At 42.1% G+C, this 27354-nt stretch overlaps 2 protein-coding genes across 21 annotated transcripts in view; one reads left to right on the top strand and one right to left on the bottom strand.

Annotated features, from left to right (window-relative positions):
* LOC139381823 (mitogen-activated protein kinase kinase kinase kinase 3-like) overlaps positions 1 to 3031 on the top strand; it is a 69461-nt gene extending 66430 nt beyond the window's left edge. For 7 of the 17 annotated variants that reach the window (XM_071125623.1, XM_071125613.1, XM_071125620.1 and 4 more), the window contains one exon: positions 1141 to 3023. In XM_071125623.1, the coding sequence (XP_070981724.1) occupies positions 1141 to 1228 (88 nt within the window). In that variant the 3' untranslated portion in view covers positions 1229 to 3023. Of the gene's footprint in view, positions 1 to 43 lie in introns of all 17 variants that reach the window. The other 10 variants (XM_071125615.1, XM_071125612.1, XM_071125605.1 and 7 more) reach the window with 4 other exon arrangements.
* On the bottom strand, positions 3023 to 25693 carry LOC139381825 (rho guanine nucleotide exchange factor 33-like). 4 transcript variants are annotated; one of them, XM_071125624.1, is made up of 15 exons: positions 25549 to 25693; positions 24558 to 24601; positions 23215 to 23379; positions 21994 to 22115; positions 21771 to 21904; positions 21306 to 21428; positions 14616 to 14742; positions 11882 to 12014; positions 8481 to 8588; positions 7901 to 7996; positions 5656 to 5840; positions 5264 to 5359; positions 4356 to 5175; positions 3963 to 4099; positions 3023 to 3770 (listed from the first exon to the last, which is right to left on the bottom strand). In XM_071125624.1, exons 1-15 carry the CDS (start codon positions 25568 to 25570, stop codon positions 3659 to 3661), a joined length of 2424 nt encoding a protein of 807 aa, XP_070981725.1. In that variant the 5' UTR covers positions 25571 to 25693; the 3' UTR covers positions 3023 to 3658. The 4 variants fall into 4 exon arrangements, with proteins under 4 accessions (XP_070981725.1, XP_070981726.1, XP_070981727.1 ...); XM_071125625.1 differs by having other exon boundaries at positions 4356 to 5154; XM_071125626.1 differs by having other exon boundaries at positions 5692 to 5840.
* Between the last annotated feature and the right edge of the window lie 1661 nt (positions 25694 to 27354).

The raw sequence follows: 27354 nt of genomic DNA, 5'->3' as shown, positions 1-27354 counted from the left end.
CTTGCTTGTCTCCTTAATGGCTTGTTTGATTTTGTGAATGAAGAAACTCTCAGCACGACAGTTCAGGGCAGGAGGGAGCCGCCAATCTGCCCAGGTATACTCACTGCTCCCCGGGTCACTCCAGGCCTCACCTAGCCTACAAGCTTTCTGATCCATGGATGTCCCCTGTGGGGACCCTGGATTTCATCCCATCTGTGTGTGTGTGTGTGTGTGTGTGTGTGTGTGTGTGTGTGTGTGTGTGTGTGGGGAGGAGGGAACTGGGACTCTAATGTTCCAATTTTGTCTGAACCTATTGGTTTGGAGTTTGTGATATCTTTTTGTTTTTAACACACTTTAAAGTAACTGTCCGCTGTTTCCAGAATGTATTAAATATGACCTAGAATTAATTACAATATGAGTGAAATAGTCCTTCCAAAATGTTTTAATGGAGTATGTTAAAAAGCAGCTTCTCGGTGTTGGAATGGTGTGTGTGTACCCCAACAGCAAAATAATGTGGGGGTATACCAGTCGTTAAAAATATTCATGCAGGTAGACCACAGATTGGCCAGCTCATCCTCTGAGGAAGTGGCAAGCATTTGACCTGTACTGTAGGTGTTTTTTGTGTGGGTTTTTTCTCTCCAAGTTATGCTTTGGCACAAATGAGAACAGGATGATTCAACAACATTGTTTGGGTATCAGTTAACAGAATATGAACTTTTAAAAGTTAGATTTTCACTGGACAGTTACTTTAACACATCTCCCTCAATGTTTCCCCCTGCTGGGTTACTCTGGTAACACCACCTACTGGGAGTAAACCTATGATTGCGGAAAGGGTACTCTGGTGGCCAGTGCATGGAAGTGTCAGGATTTCTTATTCATAGAGTTGGAATGAATGCTTGGCAAGCTTACTTTTTTCTTAGGTCAGTGACTACTCTGTTACAGCACTTTGACCTTAACATGATGGACTTTGCCTATGGTGCTTGAGTAGTCTATTGGTAGGATTTGGGATTGTGCATGTTGGGGGGGGTGTTGGTGTCTGTTGGTGTCTGTTGGTGTGTGAAAATGCATTTTCTGTTTGTGAGGCTTACATTTGTAATCCTCCTGGTCCCCTCTGGGACATATATTTTCACAGTGTGAGTCTGAACTGAACCTGTGTTTCAGAGTGGTGGTGCTGGAAAGCAGGCCGACCGACAACCCCACAGCAGCCAGCAACCTCTACATCCTGGCTGGACACGAGAACAGCTACTGATCACACCACACAGCATCTTGGTTACACAAGACACTACAGACAGACTACTGCTTTAGCTTCACAGGAGACTGATCCTTCAAGGGTCCACTTCCAACTTGCCTCTTACTTCCTTTTAACACCTATATTTATTGTGGCATGTAACAAAGAACTGGATGACTTCTATATGATTTCATTTTAGAATGAAGTGTTGCCACCACTGCTAGCATCTTAGCCCATACCACACAAGTGCTTAATTGACCTCTATTTAATTGTAAATATAAATGTAGTATTTTTTTCGCAGAAAGGGACCCTGGTTACTCCGGGGTTGTAAACTAAAGACTGGTCATGTAGATAGGTGTTCTGTACCGGTATGGAGACTGTAAAGATTTAAAAGGGTGGTTCAGGGGGTCAGTTTGAGCACTAAAAATGACTTCTTGTTCTCTAATCATGTGACCAGGGACAGGATTTGATCCCCTCTAAGGTTTGGCTAAGTCTGAGCAGAAAGGAAGTACCACTTACTGGTAATGTCATTCTGCACGCATCGTCATCCCAAATGTGGGAACTCCCTTTGTAGCTCGCTTTGAGAAATATCTAATGGGAGATCAACCATTTCATTCTTAGCTTCCATTTATAACTCTATGAGATGAACATTTCAAACTGTTTTAATTGCAGGCTTACTTCCCAGCTAAGTTGTATGCTTTTTTTAATACTGTGGGATCACTGGTGTTAAAATTTGCACAAAAAGGTATTTGAAGAAAAGAAAAGTGCCGTTGTATGTAACTGTATATGTGCTTGTAAACTTTAAGTATACATACATATGTTCTCACAAGCTGTGACACAGGGGTTGCATTAGCATAGGTAGAATTATTATGGAACACTCACTGAACATTACTGAAATACCATAATGAGACTGTGGAGGTCAAACTTAAACAGACTCTAGCGGTACTGTTTTGATCACCACCGTTTCATGTAATTCTCAATGGTAATATCGATCATATACACTATAGTCAAATGGACAAAACACATTCCTTACTGTTGGACTCCGTGAAGATGTAAAAATAATATGAATGTTACATTTTTTTTGTAATGTAATGCCAAAATGTGTTCTCGATTTATGGCCAAAATTAGTGCGGTGTCTCTACCTCGTGCAATGTTGAACAAAAGGAAAAGAGTTGTGTAGAAGACGAAAACAAAGTCCGTAAAAACACTACAAGATTCATGTTGGTTTTAATTTACACAGTAGGAATGTGTAATGATTATGGACAAACTAACTTCCTTTCTGGCGCATTACCATTTACATATTGCAATGCACATTATATGTATATAGTGTAAAATAAAATCTGTTGGTTTTACATACTGTATAATTGCCTATATTTTGTTTCAAATGTGTAACAGATTTATGAAACAAGTTAACACATTAAAAGAAGGAACTGAAGCTTGTGTGTCTGTTTGTCGTAGAGAAATATTGATTGAAATGCAAAATAAATGTTGAATAAGTTTCACATTGTCTAGTTTGCTAGCCTTGTAGATAAGTTGCACATTTTTCAAAGGGAAGAACTGTTAAGCAGCCACTAATGTGTGATCGTTTTCAGACATTCTTTGGTTATGACGAGGTATAACATATTGATTACAACAGACTTATTGTTTAATTTAAGTCTTGTCACAATTTACATTCTATTTTGATTTGGGGATACAGATTTTCTTGATGGCACATTTTTTTTATGTTAATGAGTATACTGTATGCAAAATATATTTTCTCCGTGGATATTAAAGAGATCTCAAATTGGAAACTACTAACTTAAAAATAAAGAAACCTATACAGCATTTTTACAGGTCAATGTCTGTTGGTCTTCCAGCATGTTTTATATACATAGATTGTATTGCACTGTACACAGTGCACAAAACATTAGGAACACCTTAATATTGGGTGGGCCCCATTTTGCCCTCAAAACATTTTGTCTTAATTTGTCAGGGCATGGGCTCGACAAGGTGTTGGAAGCATTCCACAGGGATGCTGGCCCATGTTGACTCCAATGCTTCCCACAGTGGATGTCTTTTGGGTGGTGGACCATTCTTGATACACATGGGAAACTTGGATGTGAAAAACCCAGCAGCGCTGCAGTTCAGCGCCTGGCACCTACTACCATACTCCATTCAAAGGCACTTAGATCTTTTGTCTTGCCCATTCACCCTCTGAATGGCACACATACACAATCCATATCTCAAGGCTTAAAAATCCTTATTTAACCTGTCTCCTCCACACTGAAGTGGATTTAACAAGTGACATCAATAAGGGATCATAGCGTTCACCTGCTCAGTCTGTCATGGAAAGAGCAGGTGTTCCTAATGCTTTGTACACTGTCTATATACCCCTAGAATTTCACTGGCACCTATTTGAAGCCTTTCTCAGAGCAATGTGTTTCTCTGCTGGTGACGCTCTAGTCACACTTTTCACACGGCAGTCCCACGTTCGATGCCTAGGTGGGTGACTCTTGGGGTCTTGCCTGCCTCGTGATCACTAGAGTTCTGGCTGTCTGTCTTGTCTTTCTCTCCTCCCCCCGACCTAGAGGACACAGTATATATGAGGTTACTGCAACGCTAATAGTCCGAAAAAACTTGATACCCCATACAGCATTACTTTAGTCATTCCATCATGTATTTGACAAACATTGTTTATTCAACTTCAAATGAATCGTGGTGGTGTAAAGTGCTGCTGATAAGTGACATTTTGGTCAGCAGATACAGTGTATCTTACTTTTTCTTGAAGAGCTTCTTGAAGGAGCTACGGAAGCCTCCCTTCTCCTGTTTCCGGCTCCTCTCACTGAAGGGGGTGTGGTAATTCGCCTCAGCCTTCCATCTTGGCTCCTCCCCCCAGGGTGGGCTCCCAGAGTCCTACATAAAGGAGTAATATTTGTTATACAGACACCCAGAGGTCTATAACAATATCACACACATAGTACATACTAGTCACAAATAGGCCCCAAATTGACACACACACCTCCCAGCAGTGCATAGCACTCACATTTATTTCTATGGCTGACCCACCCCTTTTCCATCTAAAAATGAACAACAGTCTTAGGGCTTCTCATAAACTCAACCCCACTGCTTGTTAACTGTGGGCTCCATCCAGCCACTCCCTGATGCCCACCTTGTTGTGATTGTTGTTATGCAGCTCCTTGTCAGTGGCTGCTATCTGTCTTTCTGGTTCTGCTTTGTGCTGCGGGGGGCTGATGGGGCTGTTGCTGCTGCTCTGGCCCTTGCTGCTGCGTGGGTGATATTTATTACTGGACTGCCTCTCTAGCTTGGCATGTTGGTGGGCCCCGTGGTCCCTCAGGTGGTCAGACAGATGTCCGTGGCCACTGTCCCCACTCACAGTGCTGTCCAGCTGCAACCCGTTCAGGGATTTGCTCTTACACTGAGCGGCCTGCAGGGGGCGGTGGTGGTGAGCTTGCATCATTTGGGCCTCGTCCGGCGACACGCAACCCCGGCCAGGCAGCTGCTTGTACCTGCTCCCCCGACTGCCCCCTCTGTTGTAGACCTCGCCAACAGCGTGATGGCTCTTAGGGCAACGCACAAAGGCGATGTCGATACTAGAGTCGGACGAAGCACTGGAGTAGTGGTCGAACAGGGACACGTTGTGGAGGGACGAGTCCGCATCCTCATACAGCCCCTCCAAGCCTGGAGGGTCCCCAGGGCGAAGGAACTCACCTTGAGCATCGGACAGGGCTGAGCCCGGGGTCAGCCGTTTGCCGGGCAGCTGCTCTGATGACCCCATCTCAGGGATACTCTGCAGGCCTGGGGGTTTGAGGCGAGGGTTGGTGTCAGGGGAGAAAAATGGGATGGGGGAGTCGGAGTGGTGGGCCTCGCTCTCCCAGTCCAGGAAGCGTCTAGACTGGATCTGCTCCAGGTGCCTCTGCTTGCTGCGTTTCACCTGGTTTCCATGCTCTCTGTGAGGGGAGAGGGAGAGGCTGTCAGCGGGACAGAGAGTTAGTTAATCAATGCATTAATGACTGACTGCTAATATTAATGGCTGAGTGTAGTCAGAACATAACTCACAGTATTGCGTTGCTGGTGGGGTAAGGGGAGCCCATCTCATTGGCTTGCATAACGTTACCACAGTCCACATTTTTGAAGAACTGCTTCATAGTTGACCTGCAACAAGAACAAGGTTGGAACTATATTTGTGCTTCGTTCACATGATAGTTGGAACTAGGAAACTGACATTTTCGACTGTATGTAGTTATACATGTGCCACGTTCAACCAGTTAGCAAGTTGGACATTTCAGAGTTTCCTAGTTCCGAGTAGCACGTGAACGTGGCATTAGCCTCACAAAGAATTCTTCTTTATTTGGTCATATTCACAGGAGAATGTCTGTAAGGTATATCATCACAGTTCATTGTCCTCAGAGCAGTCCATCTGAATCCTGTCCCCATCTGCACAATCTTACCAAAACACCAAATCTGAGCCTGGATCAGAAGCTGACCTCTTGAGCTCTTTGCGGTTGTGCAGGAGCAGCTCTTTGTTGTGCTGCAGTAGGTGGGCGTACTGGGTGGTGAAGGCTCTGACCTGCTGGATACACACCAGCAGCAGGTAGTAGTCAGGGTGCTCTGCATCCGTCTGCTTCAACAGAGTCTGAAACCAAAACAGGCCACACAGGGATGCTATTGACTTATCCCAGCTAGCACATAACGTTCTGAGAAACATATGTTTCTTAAAGCTTCGTGAGAGTGTGGTTATTTTGCATACAACGTTCCCACAACTTTCTGTAAATAGTGCAGGATAGTTGCTTGGCTTTTGAATATTCTCAGCACATTTTTAAGGATTTTTTTTTCTTTCTTGGTATTTAATTACTTTAACACAATGTTTCCTAAAAGTTCAAACATGGTTACATTTAATTTAATTTCTGGTCATGTTCTAGGAATGTACTCCAACTGGTTTGATATCGGTAATGTTCTCAAATAGTTCCGCAAACGAAACAATGTTCTTCTGTAGGAATTTCAGTACTTCCACAGAACATTCCACACAAGTTCCCATTAGGTTCTATTTAATGTCATATTTTTTACTACATTCTGGGAATGTTCTAAAAAAATACAAAATAAATGTAACTTAAGTGAATGTATGGTTCTCTTTTATGTCAGTTCTTGGATATATTCTGGGACAGTTCAAAAAAGTTACATTCTACATATTGACATCAATTAACTCAATTCCATTCTCAGAACATGAAGAAAATGTTCCAGAAAAACCACAAGAAAATGTTTAATGTTCAGAAAACGTTCTAAGAATGTTATTTAAAAACATATACATTCTGGTTTAAGAACATGAAGAAAACTTTAGTAACGTTCAGAAAAAAATTATGATTTTATTTAAAAACATTTACATTCCATTCTCAGGGTCAGGAAATCTCTCTCGATCCTCTATCTTGTTAGGTGTGTTCATGTGTGTTGGTGAAACTTGATCTTAATGAGTGCTTGTTTCCTGGTTGGTTGAACAGACTAAAATTAACAGCTATGTATGTGGAAAAAAACATCTAGCTTCACCCTGGTGGCTCAGTGGACTAGGGATAGAGAACAGAAGGGATCGAGAACAGAAGATCATAGGTTTGAATCTTTCTGATGCCACAATCAGTGGTGTAAAACTACTATAAAGTACTACTTAAGTAGTTTTGTGAGGAATCTGTATTTTACTATTTATATTTTTGACTACTTTTACTTCACTATATTCCGAAAGAAAACGATGTACGTTTTACTCCATACATTTTCCCTGACACCCAAAAGTACTCGTTACGTTTTGAATGCTTAGCAGGACAGAAATATGGTCCAATTCATGCACTTATCAAGAGAACATCCCTGGTCATCCATACTGCCTAGGATCTGGCAGACTCACTAAATACAAATGCTTTGTTTGTAAATTATGCCTGAGTGTTGGAATATTCCTGTGCTATCTGTAAACAAATCTATACTTAAGTATATTTTAGCAATTACATTAACTTTTAATACTTAAGAACATGTAAAACCAAATACTTTAGACTTTTACTCAAGTAGTATTTTACTGGGTGACTTTCACTTTTACTTGAGTCATTTTTTGTTCAGGTATCTTTATTTTTACTCAAGTATGACAATTGGATAGTTTTTCCACCACTGGTCACAATAACAAAATAACTGTTTGCATGATTAATGCCTAGGCAAATTCATTTCCATGTATCCTATTGTATCTGTGCTTGGCGTTCAAAAAAAGTGAACCCAAAATAAGCTAGCAGTGTTATTAAAAGTCTTATTGATACATTCAAGGAAAGTTTTAAGTTATTTAATTACCTTCAGATAACCTATAATGTCCATTATCAGAGTGGCAATAAAACCTAAGTGAAACAGGGAACCGGAGTGAAACATTCTCAGAACCTCCCTGCAACCTAAAAATGTACATTACCAGAACAGCCAAATGTTTACTTCTGTTCTCAGGAAACATATAGCTTTGTTCCACAACCAATATGAAAAAAACATACATTCCCACAACTTCCAACCAATCAAATGTGCTAGCTGGGATGTGAACCTGGCACTAACCTGAGCAGTTTATACAGTCACCACCACTCTGATTAGAGATAACATACTGTGATGGTGACGACTCTCTTTTCTAAATACCTATGGTGTGTTGGTGGTGTACTGTATGTATCAGATGTGAGTGTCATGGAGCCTGACCTGCAGCAGCTGAAGGTACACAGGGATCCTTTGCACTGGCTGGAGAAGCAGAGTGTGGAGAGAGGGGCGTGTCGTCTCGTCCCCGTTGATGTCACCCTGGAACATCAGACAGTCAATCAGAGAAGAGACCGTCAGTTGGCACAAGTCCACACAGAAGTCATGTGAAATCAATTGTCGGAAAGGTTTACAGAGTAATAAAGACTGGGGATAAGATGTCATTAAAAAAAAACTAAGTCATAATAAACTTCACTCAGGTATGCTCATCATGTGCTCTTTGTTCATTGAAATGTCAGAGATTTATTAAACGATCATTCGTAACAGGATTTCCTGAAATAACCCTTTCTTTCTGGATAACTGCACTACTGTGAGTTGTTCTCTGTGGGTAGCTCTATGCAGTGATTGTGGATATAGGGTCGTACTGAGGGTGCTGCATATGAAATAAATACAAATAAAAATACTAGGCCTATATTACTCCTGTATGAGCGGAGTAACCCAAGCTAAAACACCCCCAACCCAAAACATCTTCCCATGGCCATGATTGCGGTCAATACTGCCTGGTTGTTCAGCGTTCTTTGTTTACCTCAAACAGGCCGGCTGCTTTTAGTGAGGTGGTGGTCAACATGTTGACCACAGACAGACATTCAGGCAGCTCCTTCAGATACGACACATAGAAGTCCAGGAAATCACTCTGTTGAAGACAGTCAAGATGGAGAATTAGAAACACAGGCAGACATTCAGCCAGTCAGTCAGTCACTGAAACTCAGTAGATAGGGTCATAGAGTGTAGACAAACAGACAGACACAGTCAGTCAGTCACTGAAACTCAGTAGATAGGGTCATAGAGTGCAGACAGACAGACAGACACAGTCAGTCAGTCACTGAAACTCAGTAGATAGGGTCATAGAGTGTAGACAGACAGACAGACACAGTCAGTCAGTCAGTCAGCAATTGAAACTCAATACAGTGTCTTGCGAAAGTATTCACCCCCTTGGCATTTTTCCTATTTTGTTGCCTTACAACCTGGAATTACATTTTTTTTGGGGGGGGGTTTGTATCATTGGATTTACACAACATGCCTACCACTTTGAAGATGCAAAATATTTTTTCTTGTGAAACAAACAAGAAATAAGACAAAAAAAACAGAAAACTTGAGCGTGCATAACTATTCACCCCCCCAAAGTCAACACTTTGTAGAGCCAACTTTTGCAGCAATTACAGCTGCAATTCTCTTGGGGTAAGTCTCTTTAAAAGTGTAGACAGACAGACAGTCAGTCAGTTAGTCATTGAAACTCAGTAGATAGAGTCATAGTCTAGACTAGAGTGTAGACAGACAGAGAAATGATCTGGAACATAGACAGAGACTAAATCTATCCTCTCTCCCCAATCCCCATGTCTCTCCTGAGTGTCAGATGTGATCTTGTGATTAATTTTAAGGACTCAACATGTGATGGTGTAATTGGTGAGGAGATGCACTGTGTCACAGCGGGCACGGTTCCACGATGGGAAAAAATGGGGCTTAGACCCGTTAGTTGAAACTTGTGACCCCTCAGTTTTAGTTTAATGTCCCTACATTAAAATGGCAAAAAAGTACAAATTATTAAACGAAGGTAGGCACAAAATCTGTATCTCCGCTGCACTGTTTCAGCACAATGGACAGAATGTGTGTAGGGGGGGGGGCTATGTAAAGCCACTGGTGTGGTTAGGTATGACTCCTTTGGGTTCCCATGAAAAGCGGGGAAAAACACTTCTCATCTGAGGTAGGCTAAGTGAAAAATGTGTAACGTTTGATTTCGATTTATAAGGGCGTGGTAATGTTGAAGCTGCTTCACTTATCTCTGCCTCACGCCCCACCACAACAGAGTTTAGATAGCTTCTTAGCTAGTTAGCTGTAAAAAGCATTAGTGTTATTAGCCAAACCAGCTAATCTGCCACGATGGATATCAGAAATTGGCTTTGCCAAAGTACACAAACAAAGAAGGAGAAAGACATTAATGAGCAGCAGCATCAAACCACCAAGGCAGCCGCCAAGCTCAGCAGTGATGAGAGGGGATACTAGTCAGTTGCACAGCTGAATGCATTCAACCTAAATGTGTCTTCCATACTTAACCCAACCCCTCTGAATCAGAGAGGTGCGGGGGCTGCCTTAATTGTCATCGGCCGCCAGGGTAGCAGTTGTTGTTGGGGGTTAAAGGGACATTTTTTATATTTCAACTTCATATTCATCATCTCCAGCATGACCCCAACAGCATGACCCCAACAGCATGACCCCAACATTAATATATGTGAAAACTGTGTGTTTCTGTGTTTTGACATCATTGGTGTGCATTGTGTGATTTTAACCAATTATTGCCTATCAATTGCCTACTTATTGGTTGATGATGATGTAATTGGAAACACTTATCTACCTCACTACAAAACCTAGAAACATGTAGCAGAACTGCAGATTTCTCCACCCTGCCAGCTCAGGGATTCGAACCAGTGACCTTTTGGTTACTGGCACAACAATCTTGACCGCTAGGCTACCTGCCACCCTTGAGAGGGCTGGAATACTTGGTTACTGCTGAATGATGCCCCTGGGTATAGCTACATATCGGTATGTTTCATCATAGAAATAGATACATTCTATTATGGATTTCTTGGTAGCCGATTGGTTTTCATGGTTGTAAATGGAACTGTATGTATTGGAAACATGTTTAAGGTAGGCCAGCATTGCTTAATTGATTACTTGGGTCAAATTTGAATTACAGAAGTGTATTGTGCCATATAACAATGTGTTGCTGTACTCATGAGCGACATGGTTTTCCATGTTTGAAGCGGGCCTGTAGGCTTATTTGTTTGTCAAGCCAGGCTGCATCTCACTGTAGACTATATTTTGGTAATTTGGATCTCCATTCACCTTTTGTTTACTGTGTTTGTTTACTGTTAATGTAACTAGCCTAAATATAGATTGTCATGCCTTTTTGATCTGATATTTTGGCACCGCTACTACTTGGCACCGCTGTTTTATTCGGTTTGCATTCACAGTTGTCAGTATTCTAAGGCAAACTGCTATTCAGTATTTTAGTTTTTATGCATAAATGACTAGGCCAGTACTTTCAGCATTTAGTTTGCATTATTTTGGTAAGACAGCAGTGTGTACAGCTGCATTCACATAGGCTGTTTGTAATAGGTGAATTACCTTATCTATCTTGTAGCCTGTGTTCATTACCAATATGTACTTGCTTGAGTGCAGTGGTGTCAAACTCATTCCTCGGAGGGCCAAGTGTCTGCAAGTGTTTAGTGTTTCCTTTCAATTTAAAACTAGACAACCGTTGAGGGGCGTTCCTTACTAATTAGTGACCTTAATTCATAAACCAAGTGCAAGAGAGGAGCGAAAACCCGCAGATGCTCGGCCCTCCGTGGAATGAGTTTGAAACATACTTTAGTGTGTAAGGCGCTGTCCATTGTGCTGATACAGTGCAGGGATGATAGGCTACAGATTAAACGCCAAACCTGCCACTCAAGCACTCAATCAATAGTCTCAGAGTCTTGGCATTTGAATGTTTAGAGTCTTGGCACTTTATGTTTAGTGTGACATAAGCAGAATTCAATATAATTCCAATGCAAGAACCCCCCAAAATTGTGCCGCCTCACCGAATTCAACTGCCCCCCTTAGTCACTTTATCCTAGCGCCAGGTCTGAGTCACAGCCTTTCCCCTGGACAGTCTCCTCTGGGGCCCCTAACTGCTAACGCCACCAATCAATTAATTTCCCTCGTTCAATCAGTCCCACCCACTTAAATCACATTGGTCCTAATACAACAAGCACCTAATAGACTGGATACTGTATGTGAGGGGTAATGTAGTTTGCAGCCAGACTGTGGCACAATCACTAGAGTAGAGCCCTGAGTTTCTCTAGGTCAGTTTACCTGGTCCGGGTTAAACCCTTGAAGGCTCCTTTCCATGACTTCATGGGTCATTGTTGGCTGAGAAAAAATGAATACCTCTTTGCTGGTGAGCCTCATGAATACATCTCCCATGATGCCCTGCCACTGGCGCTTGAGCACCCTCTCCTGCAGGGTGTGAAGCAGCTCCAGGTGTTGCTGGATGAGGAAACGTAGAGAACTGGGGAATGGCCTGGAGAGAGACAAAGGAGAAGGATATAAAACACATCACACCACATTACACTGTGAGGAGAGAGAGGTTCAGAAGAGTGGTTGATAAAAGCTCAAACAGAACTGGAGAAATTTGAAAAGATATGAAGGCTGGATGGATGAAAGAGAGAGGGAAACAGATGCATTTAACTACAGAAAGAGACAAAGGAGACGACAGAATTGAAATGATGGAATTGGAAGATGCATTTAAACATGATGGTGTTAGCAGACAGAATACTGAGGTAAATGGACCAGCGAAAGTTGTTATTATAATAATGGGAGTAGGCTAGTAATAGTAATTGCACTGTAAGTAACAGTCATAGCATGCTGACAGTAATAGCATGTTTCACAGCAGTATTTTATATTTTGCAGCAGTAATTTATCATTCGTTGTTTATGAACCCGAACCTAAGGGTTCTACCAAGGTCAATGTTGAGAACAACAGTTAAAATGTAATTTGCTTCAACGAGTCATAGTGCACTATTAAACCCTAACCCTGAACCTTAAAGCACTGGCCCAGTGCGACAAATGTACAAACCTAATTTAATTGGTTCCTACAAAGCCTATATTTATGTAATAGTGGTCCATTGGCTCTGTTGCTGTGAACTATAACAAAACAGTTCAGCCACAGTGTGGCTACTACAGTGGCTTGTGAAAGTATTCAACCCCCTTGGCATTTTTTGTTGTTGTTGCCTTACAACCTGGAAAATTGATTATTGGGGGTTTATCATTTGATTTACACAACATGCCTACCACTTTGAAGATGCAAAATATTTTTTATTGTGAAACAAACAAGAATTAAGACAAAAAAAAAACTGAAAACTTGAGCATGCATAATTTCACCCCCCAAAAGTTTATACTTTGTAGAGCCAACTTTTGCAGCAATTACAGCTGCATGTCTCTTGGGGTATGTCTCTATAAGATTGGCACATCTAGCCACTGGAATTTTTGCCCATTCTTCAAGGCAAAACTTCTTCAGCTCCTTCAAGTTGAATGGGTTCCACTGGTGTACAGCAATCTTTAAGTCATACCACAAATTCTCAATTGGATTGAGGTCTGGGTTTTGACTAGGCCATTCCAAGACATTTAAATGTTTCCCCTTAAACCACTCAAGTGTTGCTTTAGCAGTATGCTTGGGGTCATTGTCCTGCTGGAAGGTGAACCTCTGTCCCAGTCTCAAATCTCTGGAAGACTGAAACAGGTTTCCCTCAAGAATTTCCCTGTATTTAGCGCCCAACCATTATTCCTTCAATTCTGACCAGTTTCCCAGTCCCTGCCGATGAAAAACATCACCACAGCATGATGCTGCCACCACCATGCTTCACTGTGGGGAGGTGTCTCGGGGTGATGAGAGGTGGTGGGTTTGTGCCAGACATAGCATTTTCCTTGATGGCCAAAAATCTACATTTTAGTCTCATCTGACCAGAGTACCTTCTTCCATGTGTTTTGGGAGTCTCCCACATGCATTTTGGCGAACACCAAACGTGCTTTGCAGCCCCTTCAGGGTTATCTTTGGTCTCTTTGTTGCCTCTCTGATTAATGCCCTCCTTGCCTGGTCCATGAGTTTTGGTGTGCAGCCCTCTCTTGGCAGGTTTGTTTTAGTGCCATATTCTTTCCATTTTTTAATCATGGATTTAATGGTGCTCTGTGGGATGTTCAAATTTCTGATATTTTTTTATAACTCAACCCTGACCTGTACTTCTCCACATGACACGCCCTGACCTTAGTTATCTTTGTTTTCTTTATTATTTGGTTAGGTCAGGGTGTGACAAGGGTGGTTTGTGTAGTTTTTGTATTGTCTAGGGGTTTTTGTATGTTTATGGGGTTACCTAGTCTAGGTGTTTTTATGTCTATGGTTGCCTAGATTGGTTCTCAATCAGAGGCAGCTGTTTATCGTTGTCTCTGATTGGGGGCCATATTTAGGTAGCCATATTCCTTGGATAGTTTGTGGGTTGTTATTCTATGTTTAGTTGCCTGTTTGCACTAGTCAAATAGCTTCATGGTTCGTTTTGTATAGTTTGTTCAGTGTTCGTTCTTTTCATTAAAATAGTTATGTATGCTTATCACGCTGCGCCTTGGTCTCCTCATTATGACGACCGTGACACCACAACTTTGTCCCTGACCTGTTTGTAGAGCTCCTTGGACTTCATAGTACCGCTTGCTTGGTGGTGCCCCTTGCTTAGTGGTGTTGCAGACTCTGGGGCCTTTCAGAACAGGTGTATATATACTGAGATCATGTGACACTTAGATTGCACACAGGTGGACTTTATTTAGCTAATTATGTGACTTCTGAAGGTAATTGCTTGCACCAGATCTTATTTAGGGGCTTCACATGAAAGGGGCGAATACATATGCCACTTTTCCGTTTTTTTTTTTAAATAATTTTTTGGTTATTTTTTAAATTTCACTTTATCAATTTTGATTATTTTGTGTATGTCCATTACATGAAATCCAAATAAAAATCAATTTAAATTACAAGTTGTAATAAAACAAAATAGGAAAAACGCCAAGGGGGATGAATACTTTTGCAAGGCACTGTACATCTCACATAAATGTGTAAATAATAACCGTCAGTGATACAGTACCGTTTGTCTTTGGTGTGGAGGTCCTCTGTGCTGTTGAAGGTGATGTTGGCTTTCAGCAGGAGAGACAGGTATGACACATACACCCTCTCTGACTCCAACAGCTCCAGGGCAGCCATCTGCCTCTTACCTGACACACACACACACACACACACACACACACACACACACACACACACACACACACACACACACACACACACACACACAACGTGCAAAAAGAAGCAACACACTGACTTTCAGTTGAAGTCAGTTTACATACACTTAGGTTGGAGTCATTAAAACTTGTTTTTCAACCACTCCTCCTCTTCTTGTTAACAATCTATAGTTTTGGAAAGTCGGTTAGGACATCTACTTTGTGCATGACACAAGTCAGTTTTCCAACAATTGTTAACAGACAGATTATGTCACTTTTAATTCACTGTATCAGTGTATTCACTGTGTTCCTCTTCCACCATAGTCCCTGTGCCCAAGAAAACAAAGTCAACCTGCCTAAAAGACTACAGACGCGTAGCACTCATGTCCATAGCCATGAAGTGCTTTGAAAGGCTGGTAATGGCTCACATCAACACCATTATCCCAGAAACCCTTGACCCATTCCAATTTGCATAGCGCCTAAGCAGATCCACAGATGATGCAATCTCTATTACACTCCACACTGCCCTTTCCCACCTGGACAAAAGGAACACCTATGTGAGAATGCTATTCATTGACTATAGCTCAGCGTTCAATACCATAGTACCCTCAAAGCTCATCACTAAACTAAGGATCCTGGGACTAAACACCTCCCTCTGCAACTAGATCCTGGACTTCCTGACAGGCCGGCCCCAGGTGGTGAGGGTAGGTAGCAACACATCTGCCACACTGATTCTCAACACTGGAGCCCCCCAGGGGTGTGTGCTCAGTCCCCTCCTGCACTCCCTGTTGACCCACGACTGCATGGCCAGGCACGACTCCAACACCATCATTGAGTTTGCAGATGACACAACCGACAACAACGAGACAGCCTACAGGGAGGAGGTCAAAGACCTGGCCGGGTGGTGCCAGAATATCAACCTATCCCTCAACGTAACCAAGACTAAGGAGATGATTGTGGACTACAGGAAAAGGAGGACCGAGCAAGCCTCCATTCTCATCGACGGGGCTGTAGTGGAGCAGGTTGAGAGCTTCAAGTTCCTTGGTGTCCACATCACCAACAAACTAGAATGGTCCAAACACACCAAGACAGTCGTGAAGAGGGCACGACAAAGCCTATTCCCCCTCAAGAAACTAAAAAGATTTGGCATGGGTCCTGAGATCCTCAAAATGTTTGACAGCTGCAACATCGAGAGGTATGGTTGCATCACTGCCTGGTACAGCAATTGCTCGGCCTCTGACCGCAAGGCAGGCCCAGTACATCACTGGGGCTAAGCTGCCTGCCATCCAGGACCTCTACACCAAGCATTGTCAGAGGAAGGCCCTAAAAATTGTCAAAGACCCCAGCCACCCCAGTCATAGACTGTTCTCTCTACTACCGCATGGCAAGCGGTACCGGAGTGCCAAGTCTAGGACAAAAAGGTTTCTCAACAGTTTTTACCCCCAAGCCATAAGACTCCTGAACAGGTAATCAAATTACTATTTGAATTGTGTGCCCATACCCCAACCCCACTTTTACGCTGCTGCTACTCTCTCTTTATCATATATGCATAGTCACTTTAATTATACATTCATGTACATACTACCCCAATTGGCCCGACCAACCAGTGCTCCCACACATTGGCTAACCGGGCTATCTGCATTATGTCCCGCCACCCGCCACCCACCACCCACCAACCCCTCTTTTACGCTACTGCTACTCTCTGTTCATCATATGTGCATAGTCACTTTAACCATATCTACATGTACATACTACCTCAATCAGTCCGACTAACCGGTGTCTGTATTTAGCCTCGCTACTGTTATTTTTCACTGTCTTTTTACTGTTGTTTTTATTTCTTTACTTACCTATTGTTCACCTAATACCTTTTTTGTACTGTTGGTTAGAGCCTGTAAGTAAGCATTTCACTGTAAGATCTACACCTGTTGTATTCGGCGCACGTGACAAATAAACTTTGACTTGATTTGATCACAATTCCAGTGGGTCAGAAGTTTACACACACTAAGTTGACTGTGCCTTTAAACAGCTTGGAATATTCCAGAAAATTAAGTCATGGCTTTAGAAGCTTCTGATAGGCTAATTGACATCATTTGAGACAATAGGAGGTGTAACTGTGGATGTATTTCAAGGCCAACCTTCAAACTCAGTGCCTCTTTGCTTGACATCATGGGAAAATCAAAAGACAAGTCTGGTTCATCCTTGGGAGCAATTCCAAATGCCTGAAGGTACCGCGTTCATCTGTACAAAAAATAGTACACAAGTATAAACACCATGGGACCACGCAGCTCAGGAAGGCGATGCGTCCTAGAGATGAACGTACTTTGGTGCGAAAAGTGCAAATCAATCCCAGAACAACAGCAAAGGACCTTGTGAAGATGCTGGAGGAAACAGGAACAAAAGTATCTATATCCAAAGTAAAACAAGTCCTATATTGACATAACCTGAAAGGCCGCTCAGCAACCTTCAGTTGCTCCAAAACCGCCATAAAAATGCCAGACTACGGTTTGCAACTGCACATGGGGACAAAGATCGTACATTTTGGAGAAATGTCCTCTGGTCTGATGAAACAAAAATAGAACTGTTTGGCGATAATGACCATCGTTATGTTTGGAGGAAAAAGGGGGAGGCTTGCAAGCCCGAAGAACACCATCCCAATTGTTAAGCATGGTGGTGGTTTCATCATGTTTTGGGGGTGCTTTGCAGCAGGAGGGACTGGTGCACTTCACAAAATAGATGGCATCATGAGGCAGGAAAATTATGTGGCTATATTGAAGCAACATCTCAAGACATCAGTCAGGAAGTTAAAGCTTGGTCGCAAATGGGTCTTCCAAATGGACAATGACCCCAAGCATTCTTCCAAAGTTGTGGCAAAATGGCTTAAGGACAACAAAGTCAAGATATTGGAGTGGCCATCACAAAGCCCTGATCTCAATCCTATAGAAAATGTGTGGGCAGAACTGAAAAAGCATGTGCGACCAAGGAGGCCTACAAACCTGACTCAGTTACACCAGCTCTGTCAGGAGGAATGGGCCAAAATTCACCCAACTTATTGTGGGAAGCTTGTGGAAGGCTACCTGAAACATTTGACCCAAGTTAAACAATTAAAGGCAATGCTACCAAATACTAATTGAGTGTATGTAAACTTCTGTCCCACTGGGAATGTGATAAAATAAATAAAAGCGGAAATAAATCATTATCTCTACCATTATTCTGACATTTCACATTCTTAAAATAAAGTGGTGATCCAAACTGACCTAAGACAGGGAATTTTTACTATGATTAAATGTCAGGAATTGTGAAAAACTGAGTTTAAATGTATTTGGCTAAGGTGTATGTAAACTTCCGACTTCAACTGTATATACTGTAGTTCTGTTGGCTGGGTGTCTCTGACTAGCAGAAGGGCCCAACATCGGCTATGATTCATATATAAAGCACTTCTCCATAAACTCCCATACTACCTCACCTCACTTCTAAACTGGAAATTGAGTAAGTATGATACTCACTCTCAAGACTGGTTGGTACTAGAGGTTCCACTGATCTCCTCTGCTTTAGGGAAGTCTGCTTTCAGTTACTATGCCCCACAGTTCACTTTAAAACTAGATTTTTTTGGTCCCAAAATTGGAATTTAGGGCTCTGATAATATATATTCCCCTTTTGGGACCAAAAAATCTAGTTTTAAAGTGAACTGTGGGGCATATATATACAGTGCCTTGCGAAAGTATTCGGCCCCCTTGAACTTTGCGACCTTTTGCCGCATTTCAGGCTTCAAACATAAAGATATAAAACTGTATTTTTTGTGAAGAATCAACAACAAGTGGGACACAATCATGAAGTGGAACGACATTTATTGGATATTTCAAACTTTTTTAACAAATCAAAAACTGAAAAATTGGGCGTGCAAAATTATTCAGCCCCCTTAAGTTAATACTTTGTAGCGCCACCTTTTGCTGCGATTACAGCTGTAAGTCGCTTGAGGTATGTCTCTATCAGTTTTGCACATCAAGAGACTGACATTTTTTCCCATTCCTCCTTACAAAACAGCTCGAGCTCAGTGAGGTTGGATGGAGAGCATTTGTGAACAGCAGTTTTCAGTTCTTTCCACAGATTCTCGATTGGATTCAGGTCTGGACTTTGACTTGGCCATTCTAACACCTGGATATGTTTATTTTTGAACCATTCCATTGTAGATTTTGCTTTATGTTTTGGATCATTGTCTTGTTGGAAGACAAATCTCCGTCCCAGTCTCAGGTCTTTTGCAGACTCCATCAGGTTTTCTTCCAGAATGGTCCTGTATTTGGCTCCATCCATCTTCCCATCAATTTTAACCATCTTCCCTGTCCCTGCTGAAGAAAAGCAGGCCCAAACCATGATGCTGCCACCACCATGTTTGACAGTGGGGATGGTGTGTTCAGTGTGATGAGCTGTGTTGCTTTTACGCCAAACATAGCGTTTTGCATTGTTGCCAAAAAGTTCAATTTTGGTTTCATCTGACCAGAGCGCCTTCTTCCACATGTTTGGTGTGTCTCCCAGGTGGCTTGTGGCAAACTTTAAACAACACTTTTTATGGATATCTTTAAGAAATGGCTTTCTTCTTGCCACTCTTCCATAAAGGCCAGATTTGTGCAATATACGACTGATTGTTGTCCTATGGACAGAGTCTCCCACCTCAGCTGTAGATCTCTGCAGTTCATCCAGAGTGATCATGGGCCTCTTGGCTGCATCTCTGATCAGTCTTCTCCTTGTATGAGCTGAAAGTTTAGAGGGACGGCCAGGTCTTGGTAGATTTGCAGTGGTCTGATACTCCTTCCATTTCAATATTATCGCTTGTACAGTGCTCCTTGGGATGTTTAAAGCTTGGGAAATCTTTTTGTATCCAAATCCGGCTTTAAACTTCTTCACAACAGTATCTCGGACCTGCCTGGTGTGTTCCTTGTTCTTCATGATGCTCTCTACGCTTTTAACAGACCTCTGAGACTATCACAGTGCAGGTGCATTTATACGGAGACTTGATTACACACAGGTGGATTGTATTTATCATCATTAGTCATTTAGGTCAACATTGGATCATTCAGAGATCCTCACTGAACTTCTGGAGAGAGTTTGCTGCACTGAAAGTAAAGGGGCTGAATAATTTTGCACGCCCAATTTTTCAGTTTTTGATTTGTTAAAAAAGTTTGAAATATCCAATAAATGTCGTTCCACTTCATGATTGTGTCCCACTTGTTGTTGATTCTTCACAAAAAAATACAGTTTTATATCTTTATGTTTGAAGCCTGAAATGTGGCAAAAGGTCGCAAAGTTCAAGGGGGTCGAATACTTTTGCAAGGCAAATCGGACCTTTATGGAAGAGTGGCAAGAAGAAAGCCATTTCTTAAAGATATCCATAAAAAGTGTTGTTTAAAGTTTGCCACAAGCCACCTGGGAGACACACCAAACATGTGGAAGAAGGTGCTCTGGTCAGATGAAACCAAAATTGAACTTTTTGGCAACAATGCAAAACGCTATGTTTGGCGTAAAAGCAACACAGCTCATCACACTGAACACACCATCCCCACTGTCAAACATGGTGGTGGCAGCATCATGGTTTGAGCCTGCTTTTCTTCAGCAGGGACAGGGAAGATGGTTAAAATTGATGGGAAGATGGATGGAGCCAAATACAGGACCATTCTGGAAGAAAACTTGATGGAGTCTGCAAAAGACCTGAGACTGGGACAGAGATTTGTCTTCCAACAAGACAATGATCCAAAACATAAAGCAAAATCTACAATGGAATGGTTCAAAAATAAACATATCCAGGTGTTAGAATGGCCAAGTCAAAGTCCAGACCTGAATCCAATCGAGAATCTGTGGAAAGAATTGAAAACTGCTGTTCACAAATGCTCTCCATCCAACCTCACTGAGCTCGAGCTGTTTTGCAAGGAGGAATGGGAAAAAATGTCAGTCTCTCGATGTGCAAAACTGATAGAGACATACCCCAAGCGACTTACAGCTGTAATCGCAGCAAAAGGTGGCGCTACAAAATATTAACTTAAGGGGGCTGAATAATTTTGCACGCCCAATTTTTCAGTTTTTGATTTGTTAAAGAAGTTTGAAATATCCAATAAATGTCGTTGCACTTCATGATTGTGTCCCACTTGTTGTTGATTCTTCACAAAAAAATACAGTTTTATATCTTTATGTTTGAAGCCTGAAATGTGGCAAAAGGTCGCAAAGTTCAAGGGGGCCGAATATTTTGGCAAGGCACTGTATGTTGATTGTTTGATTGATTGTATATATTCGTTTCTACTACCCTTTTTGAATGTAATGTATTTTATTTGAAATGTCGTAACTGTAATTTTGTAGTGATCATCCCTGAATGTGTTGCTCACATTGTTTGAATTGTTGTTCTCAGGCCACCACTGGAAATGAAGGTTAATAAAAATAAGTGTGCTTTTTACACAGCTGTGACCTATTAAATGGGAATAAGTCTATTGACTACAAAAACATTTAATGTAGGGCTCTGTAATGTAACAAGGGAATAAGTCACTGTGTGTAATGTCAGTGGTGATGTGCCTCACTGTTTTCTGAGGCACTCTGTGCATCCGTGTCGTTCCGGCTCTCTTTCGATTCTGTCCACACTGGAGACTTAGACTGACCCCTCTGGGGCAGGCCACTGGCTGCCTCCTGCTCTGAGTTAGAGGCTGCACCACACACAGTACATACACAGGGAAAAAACACAAGCATTGTCAATGCGATTCCGCGGTCTCTGATTGATTTCATGTGCTGTAACATCCCTATACAGCCGACGGGTATTTGATTCAGCTAAAGCAAGTATGTTCAATGGCTAACCCTAACCCACTGGGCACACAGTGGTTGAAGCAATGTTTTCCACGTCATTTCAATGAAATGACGTTGAGCCAACGTGGAATAAACGTTGAATTGACGTCTGTGCCCAATGGGTAAGGACCAGCTAGTCAGTACATCGATGACACACATACAGGATCTGCTATGGATTCTGTCTGTCCCTCAGAGGTATAACTCACTCTGTGTCGAGGCTATGCTCCTGTGTGGAGAGATGCTGGGCAGGCTGGCAAAGTAATGCTGGATGACGTTGAGCTCTGTCTGGTTGGAGAGACACTCATGGCCCTCCCCATGGCAGTCCCCTTTGGAGCTTTTTCTGACAAAATCAAGGGGAATGGTGAGTTAATTTCAGGTGAAGAAAGTATGTGTGTGAATGTTTGTGCATGCTACATGTGTGTCACATACCTCTGTTGAACGGGCCGGATCTCTCTGCCGGTCTCTGATTGGAGGAACTCCAGGCCATCCTGTAGCTCTTTCTGTCTGCTGCTAACCTCTTTGATCTGGGTTAGAGCACTGCTCAGGTCCTCCTAAACACAACCAGGACATACATTCAGTGCCCAGTTTATTAGGTACACCACCCCGTTCACGAAAATGGTTTCGCTCCTACAGACAGTGAGTCACATGGCTTTGGCTTGCTATATAAAGCAGGCAGACAGGCATCAAGGAATTTAGTCACTGTTCAATTGAATGTTAGAATGGGCAAAACGAGGGAACTCTCGACTTTTTCGCGTGGTATGATTGTCGGTGCCAGGCGCGCCGGTTCCAGTATCTCAGAAATGGCCGGCCTCCTGGGCTTTTCACGCACGACAGTATCTAGGGTTACCAAGATTGGCGCGACAAACAAAAAACATCCAGTCAGACGCAGTCCTGTGAGCGAAAACAGCTCATTGATAAGAGAGGTCAAAGGGGAATGGCAAGAATCATGCAAGTGATGCGCAGTACAGCATCTTGAAATGCACAACTCATCGATCATTGTCACGGATGTGCTATTTCAACAGATGACAACACCGGGTTCCACTCCCATCAGCTAAAAACAAGAAGAAGTGGCTCCAGTGGGCACGTGATAAACAACATTGGATAATTGAAGAGTGGAAAAACATTGCCTAGTCCGACAAATCCTGGTTCCTGTTGCGTCATGCTGATGGCAGATTCAGGATTTGGCATAAGCAGCATGAGTCCATTGCCCCAGCCTGCCTGGTGTCAACAGTATAGGCTGGTGCGGTGGTGTAATGGTGTGGGGAATGTTTTCCTGGCACACGTTAGGTCCCTTGATACCAATTGAGCAATGTTTCCATGCCCCAAATAATTCAGGTTGTTCTGGAGACAAAGGGGGTCTGACCCAGTAGTAAATGGGTGTATCTAATAAATTGGCCACTGTGTATAGCACAATGACATCACTATGATATCTAGCTACATTCACAATGTACATTCACATGTACCATGTACCAGATAGCTACATACTGCAACACTTTTTTGTGTGTGTTAAGCATCCTGCTTGAATTGCTAGAAACTGTTACTGGTTTTACTGTAGTCCACTTGTATGGTATGAGCAGAATGACAAACAGGCACATTTTTTGGTTTCAGATATCAGTGAGGATCCGTTAAGTCATGTGGGGAGTACGGTACCTTAAACGTGTTGAGGGAGTTCCTGATTCCCATGATCCTGTCATCCAGGTCTCTCTGGTGTGCCTGAGCCCTCTCTTCCAGACTGCTGTCCCTCTGCTGCAGTGCAGCCATGTCCTGTAACACCCCCTGGAGCAACGTACGCAGCTCTGCCACCAAGGACTGCAGCTGGAGCACCAGGTCAGAGGTTAGCAGTCAGGATGTAACAACCGTTACTACAGTGATATGATTGTTTGTGACATTGCTAATGGCTCCAAAATGTCCAGAACATAACTGTGAAATGCTACATTGGTTCCATATGTGTGAGTGAATAAATGACTTAGCTGTTTTAACCATAGTAGTAATAATTTTGTGGGTGCTTATATTTGTCCTACTTTACACATGTACAAGTGTGTATTAATACGCATGCGTGAATCGGAAATATTTTTTTCCCTGCGACACCCTCGGAGAGTGGAGTCACGGCCAGGATCTGAAATTATCAACAGCGACCCTGGAGCAAATAGGGTTAAGTGCCTTGCTCAAGGGCACATGGACAGTTTTTTTTTACCATGTCGGCTTGGGGATTAGAACTAGCGATCTTTCGGTTACTGGCCCAACGCTCTAGAGGGTTCTCGTATGGGGACAGCCCAAAAAGCCTTTTTCTAAGAGTGTATCAGCGATCAGCTAGGTCACAGCTCATTTTGCCACAGGGTTTGTTTCCTACAACGCTCTCCACTGAGTCACATTATCCTCGTTATCTTTTTCATTGTTGTTGTCATTTGGAGTGCCCCAATTTCTCTTTTTCCCCTTCTGTTATATGCCAGCAGTGCTTCCCTTTTTTCTCTCCTTTGGTGTAGCTGCCGTTCTTAGGATGTTGGGTTATTGAATTTAGTCTGCAGAGATAAGTGAATCAGCTCATGTGAACAGACAGGGGTTCAGGCTGCTGCCAGCCCCAGTCATCTTCTCTTCACTCCTCTACTCTGTGGATACGGTCATGTGAAAGCCATCAGGCTGCAGATTCATTAGGGCAGCTGCCCTTCTTTACAGATGTACAGATGTTATCTCTGTGTTGCTGTGCAATACCCTGCCTCTGCTCACTCCTTTAGAGTGCATAACAATGCAGTACATACGCAACACAAACAGTACCTTACAGCAGTGCAACAACGTCTGTGTATTATATTGTACCTTACAGCTGTCCAGTACTGTTACGATATTTTACATATCTGTAGCATTTTGTTAGAACATGTATACCAGTCCATTGACATGCATTTACATATTATAAGATTAGAGACAGGCCGTAGCCGAGGCTATTCCCATTTCTCTGGCAGTGTGTCTCTTGCAAAGGGACTGACTATAGAGCTGTTTACCTGAAAAATCTCTAGGTTGGCCTCCTCCATTTCCTGGTTTTGTTCTAGAAGTCAAGGCCATCAGTTAATCACACATCAATATGGATTTACTGTAGCTCCCTGTCACTCACACATCACTATGGAGAAAATCCTCAGTTACTCAGACACAGCTCCCAATTATACACAAACCATTATTTGGAGATACAGAACAAAATAGACTATGATAAAGACAAATCATATAGTCATGTGGGATGTCCAACACAATGTCTCATTTTGCAGCCTATGCACAGTAAATAATGTAAGAGTAAACCCTTACAAGTTACCCAAACACTGAAATTCTACATATAATGTTAAGGTAGACAAGGCTTGTGTCATCAAACAGTTGTACCATAGTGGAAATACCCTACTGAACTCAATCTGTTTCTGTTCAAATGCCAAATGTCCAATCAGCGAGCAGCATTTAAAGGTCATTTTAAATGTCTGCTTATCATACATTATGCATTTGAGCTTGTGTTGGAATTACATATTCTGAACAGGAATACACGTATAGCAAATTTCCTGAAAAAATAACAATGTAAAAGATAATTCAAGACAACTAATTTGGACCAAATTTGAAGTCTTCCAATGGTTGTGTCATGCGTCAGAGTTTTGCCACTTAACCAGTTCTTAAGACATTGGATAGTCAGATAGTCATGTAATGCCGAAGAACATTGAATGAGAAGTTCAAGCATACCAACTTTGTTTCAATATTTTTCCAATAACTGTCCATCAACAACAGGTTTCATAAAAAGCGTATTTGTCCATGTAACCAGTTCAAACACATAAAACAATCTGTTACGCACAGCACCCCAAAGATATTCCACATCAACAATACAATTATTTTTCTTTACTGTAGCATCTCTATAAACCATGTGACTACCAACAAATCATAAAAACACAAAACCATCTACCAAAACCATATTGGTGATACATGTAGTCAAGGTGACATCTTGATTATAGAACCAGAATTTACCTTCTGTCTTGCTGTTTTCCATGGTTCCTGTGCCCACCTACCTAGACCACAAACAGGGTTGTGTAGTTTTAGTGTTCAAGGCACTCTTTTGTTCTGTCCTCCTCTGAACACTGTCCTGCCGAACCCTCGCTCTAAACCATGTGAGTCTGATGATCCTCCACACAAAAAGGGCCCTTGTGTACAGTAAGTGGAATGATGGTGGGAGAGGACAGACAGAGAGAGGGAGAGAGATGGAAGAGAGGGGTAGAGCTTAAGGGCTTTTGACACTCCTTCATGAGGAGACAATTGAACAGCTGATTCGATTTCCCCTTAACATGAATGCCCAATTTCATAGAAAAGATCAAACAGAACTGTGACACAGGATTTGGTCAGCTCAGGCGGGTGACATGCAAAAGGTAGTCAGGATATGATGCCATTTTAGTCACTGTGCATTTTCTATGTGATTCCATACAGTATTTGGCCAAGTTTACTTGATGACTGTGTCTGTATGTTACTGTTAGAAACAGTGATGTGTTTCAGTGTGTTGTGTGTTATGAACACAATTAAGTAGGCCTATTGCATATGATGCTGTAGTATATTTTTACTTCAGCATGTTTGTGCAGTGTTTCTACTGTATAGTGGGTATGTGTTTTGAATTCACTGATACACACAAGGATTCACATTTCCCCAATGTTTTTTTAAAACTGTGTGGGTCTCTATGAATGAGTGTGTTATTGGTATCAGACTCTAGTGGGGTTAATGTTAATACTGTATATAGTGATGGCATTACGCTCCTCCACGCCCCCAGGACCAAGTTCAGCTCCTTGGGGGAATCAGGCTTTTAGCCCCTTTCTCTTTAGAAAGGCTTGTTGATAGCTGTGCTCCTTGTCCCTTGTAGCGTCAGCTGTGTTCTGTGTCAGTTGCCCTGTCTAGTTTTTTCTTGTTTATTTTTAAAATTGAGATTCTGTATAATGAAAAGTACTGTACAAATGTAATACATTATATTCTGTCAGCGTTGTGTGAGTCAGTGTGATTAGCCTTTTACTGCAGTAGGCTAAATCAGGGTCACACAGTGATTCTTGGTAGTCTTTTAAAAATAGATATTTAATTTAACTAGGCAAGTCAGTTAAGAACAATTTAATAATAATAATATTATTATTATTATTATTATTATTATTATTTACAATGACAGCCTACCACGGCCAAACCCAGACGATGCTGGGGAAATTGTGCACTGCCCTATGGGACTCCCAATCATGTCCGGATGTGATACAGCGTGGAATCAAACCAGGGACTATAGTGACACCTCTGAGATGCAGTGCTTTAGACCACTGCGCCACTCGGGAGCTTATCTTAAACAAATTGACACACATACATGATTATGGGCTTACATTTTTTTATTTTTTAAAGACACCTGTTCCACTTCAGATAGAGTTGAAATGTATTCAATTGGGAGTTTGCATCCCAATATTAAACTTTATTTACATCAGAGAAGACTGAAATATAACAACTGTTTGACATAGAAACACAGGATTTCCGTCAGTAAAAAAAAAAAAACTTTATTAATTATGTAATTGCAAAAAATATTAATAACGGCACTTTTGGTCATTGACTGCAGGAGAGGACTACGTGCCTTATGATGCCAGCGGGCACAGTTTCTCAAATCTCAGAACTGATCACTCCTTCCACAGCTTGCGGTCTTCCAAGAAAACAGGAAGTTGTGTGTGTTGCCTCTCCTTATGTAGCATAGCCTTATTACCAGTGTCACAAGTTCTGGCCTTGTGCTTGGAAGGCTGCAGCACAGGTCCACTGGGGATGAAAAGCTAG

Source organism: Oncorhynchus clarkii, chromosome 23 (genome assembly GCF_045791955.1).
Source record: "Oncorhynchus clarkii lewisi isolate Uvic-CL-2024 chromosome 23, UVic_Ocla_1.0, whole genome shotgun sequence".
NCBI classification, from domain to species: Eukaryota; Metazoa; Chordata; class Actinopteri; order Salmoniformes; family Salmonidae; genus Oncorhynchus; species Oncorhynchus clarkii.
This window is presented reverse-complemented; position numbering and strand designations above follow the sequence as displayed.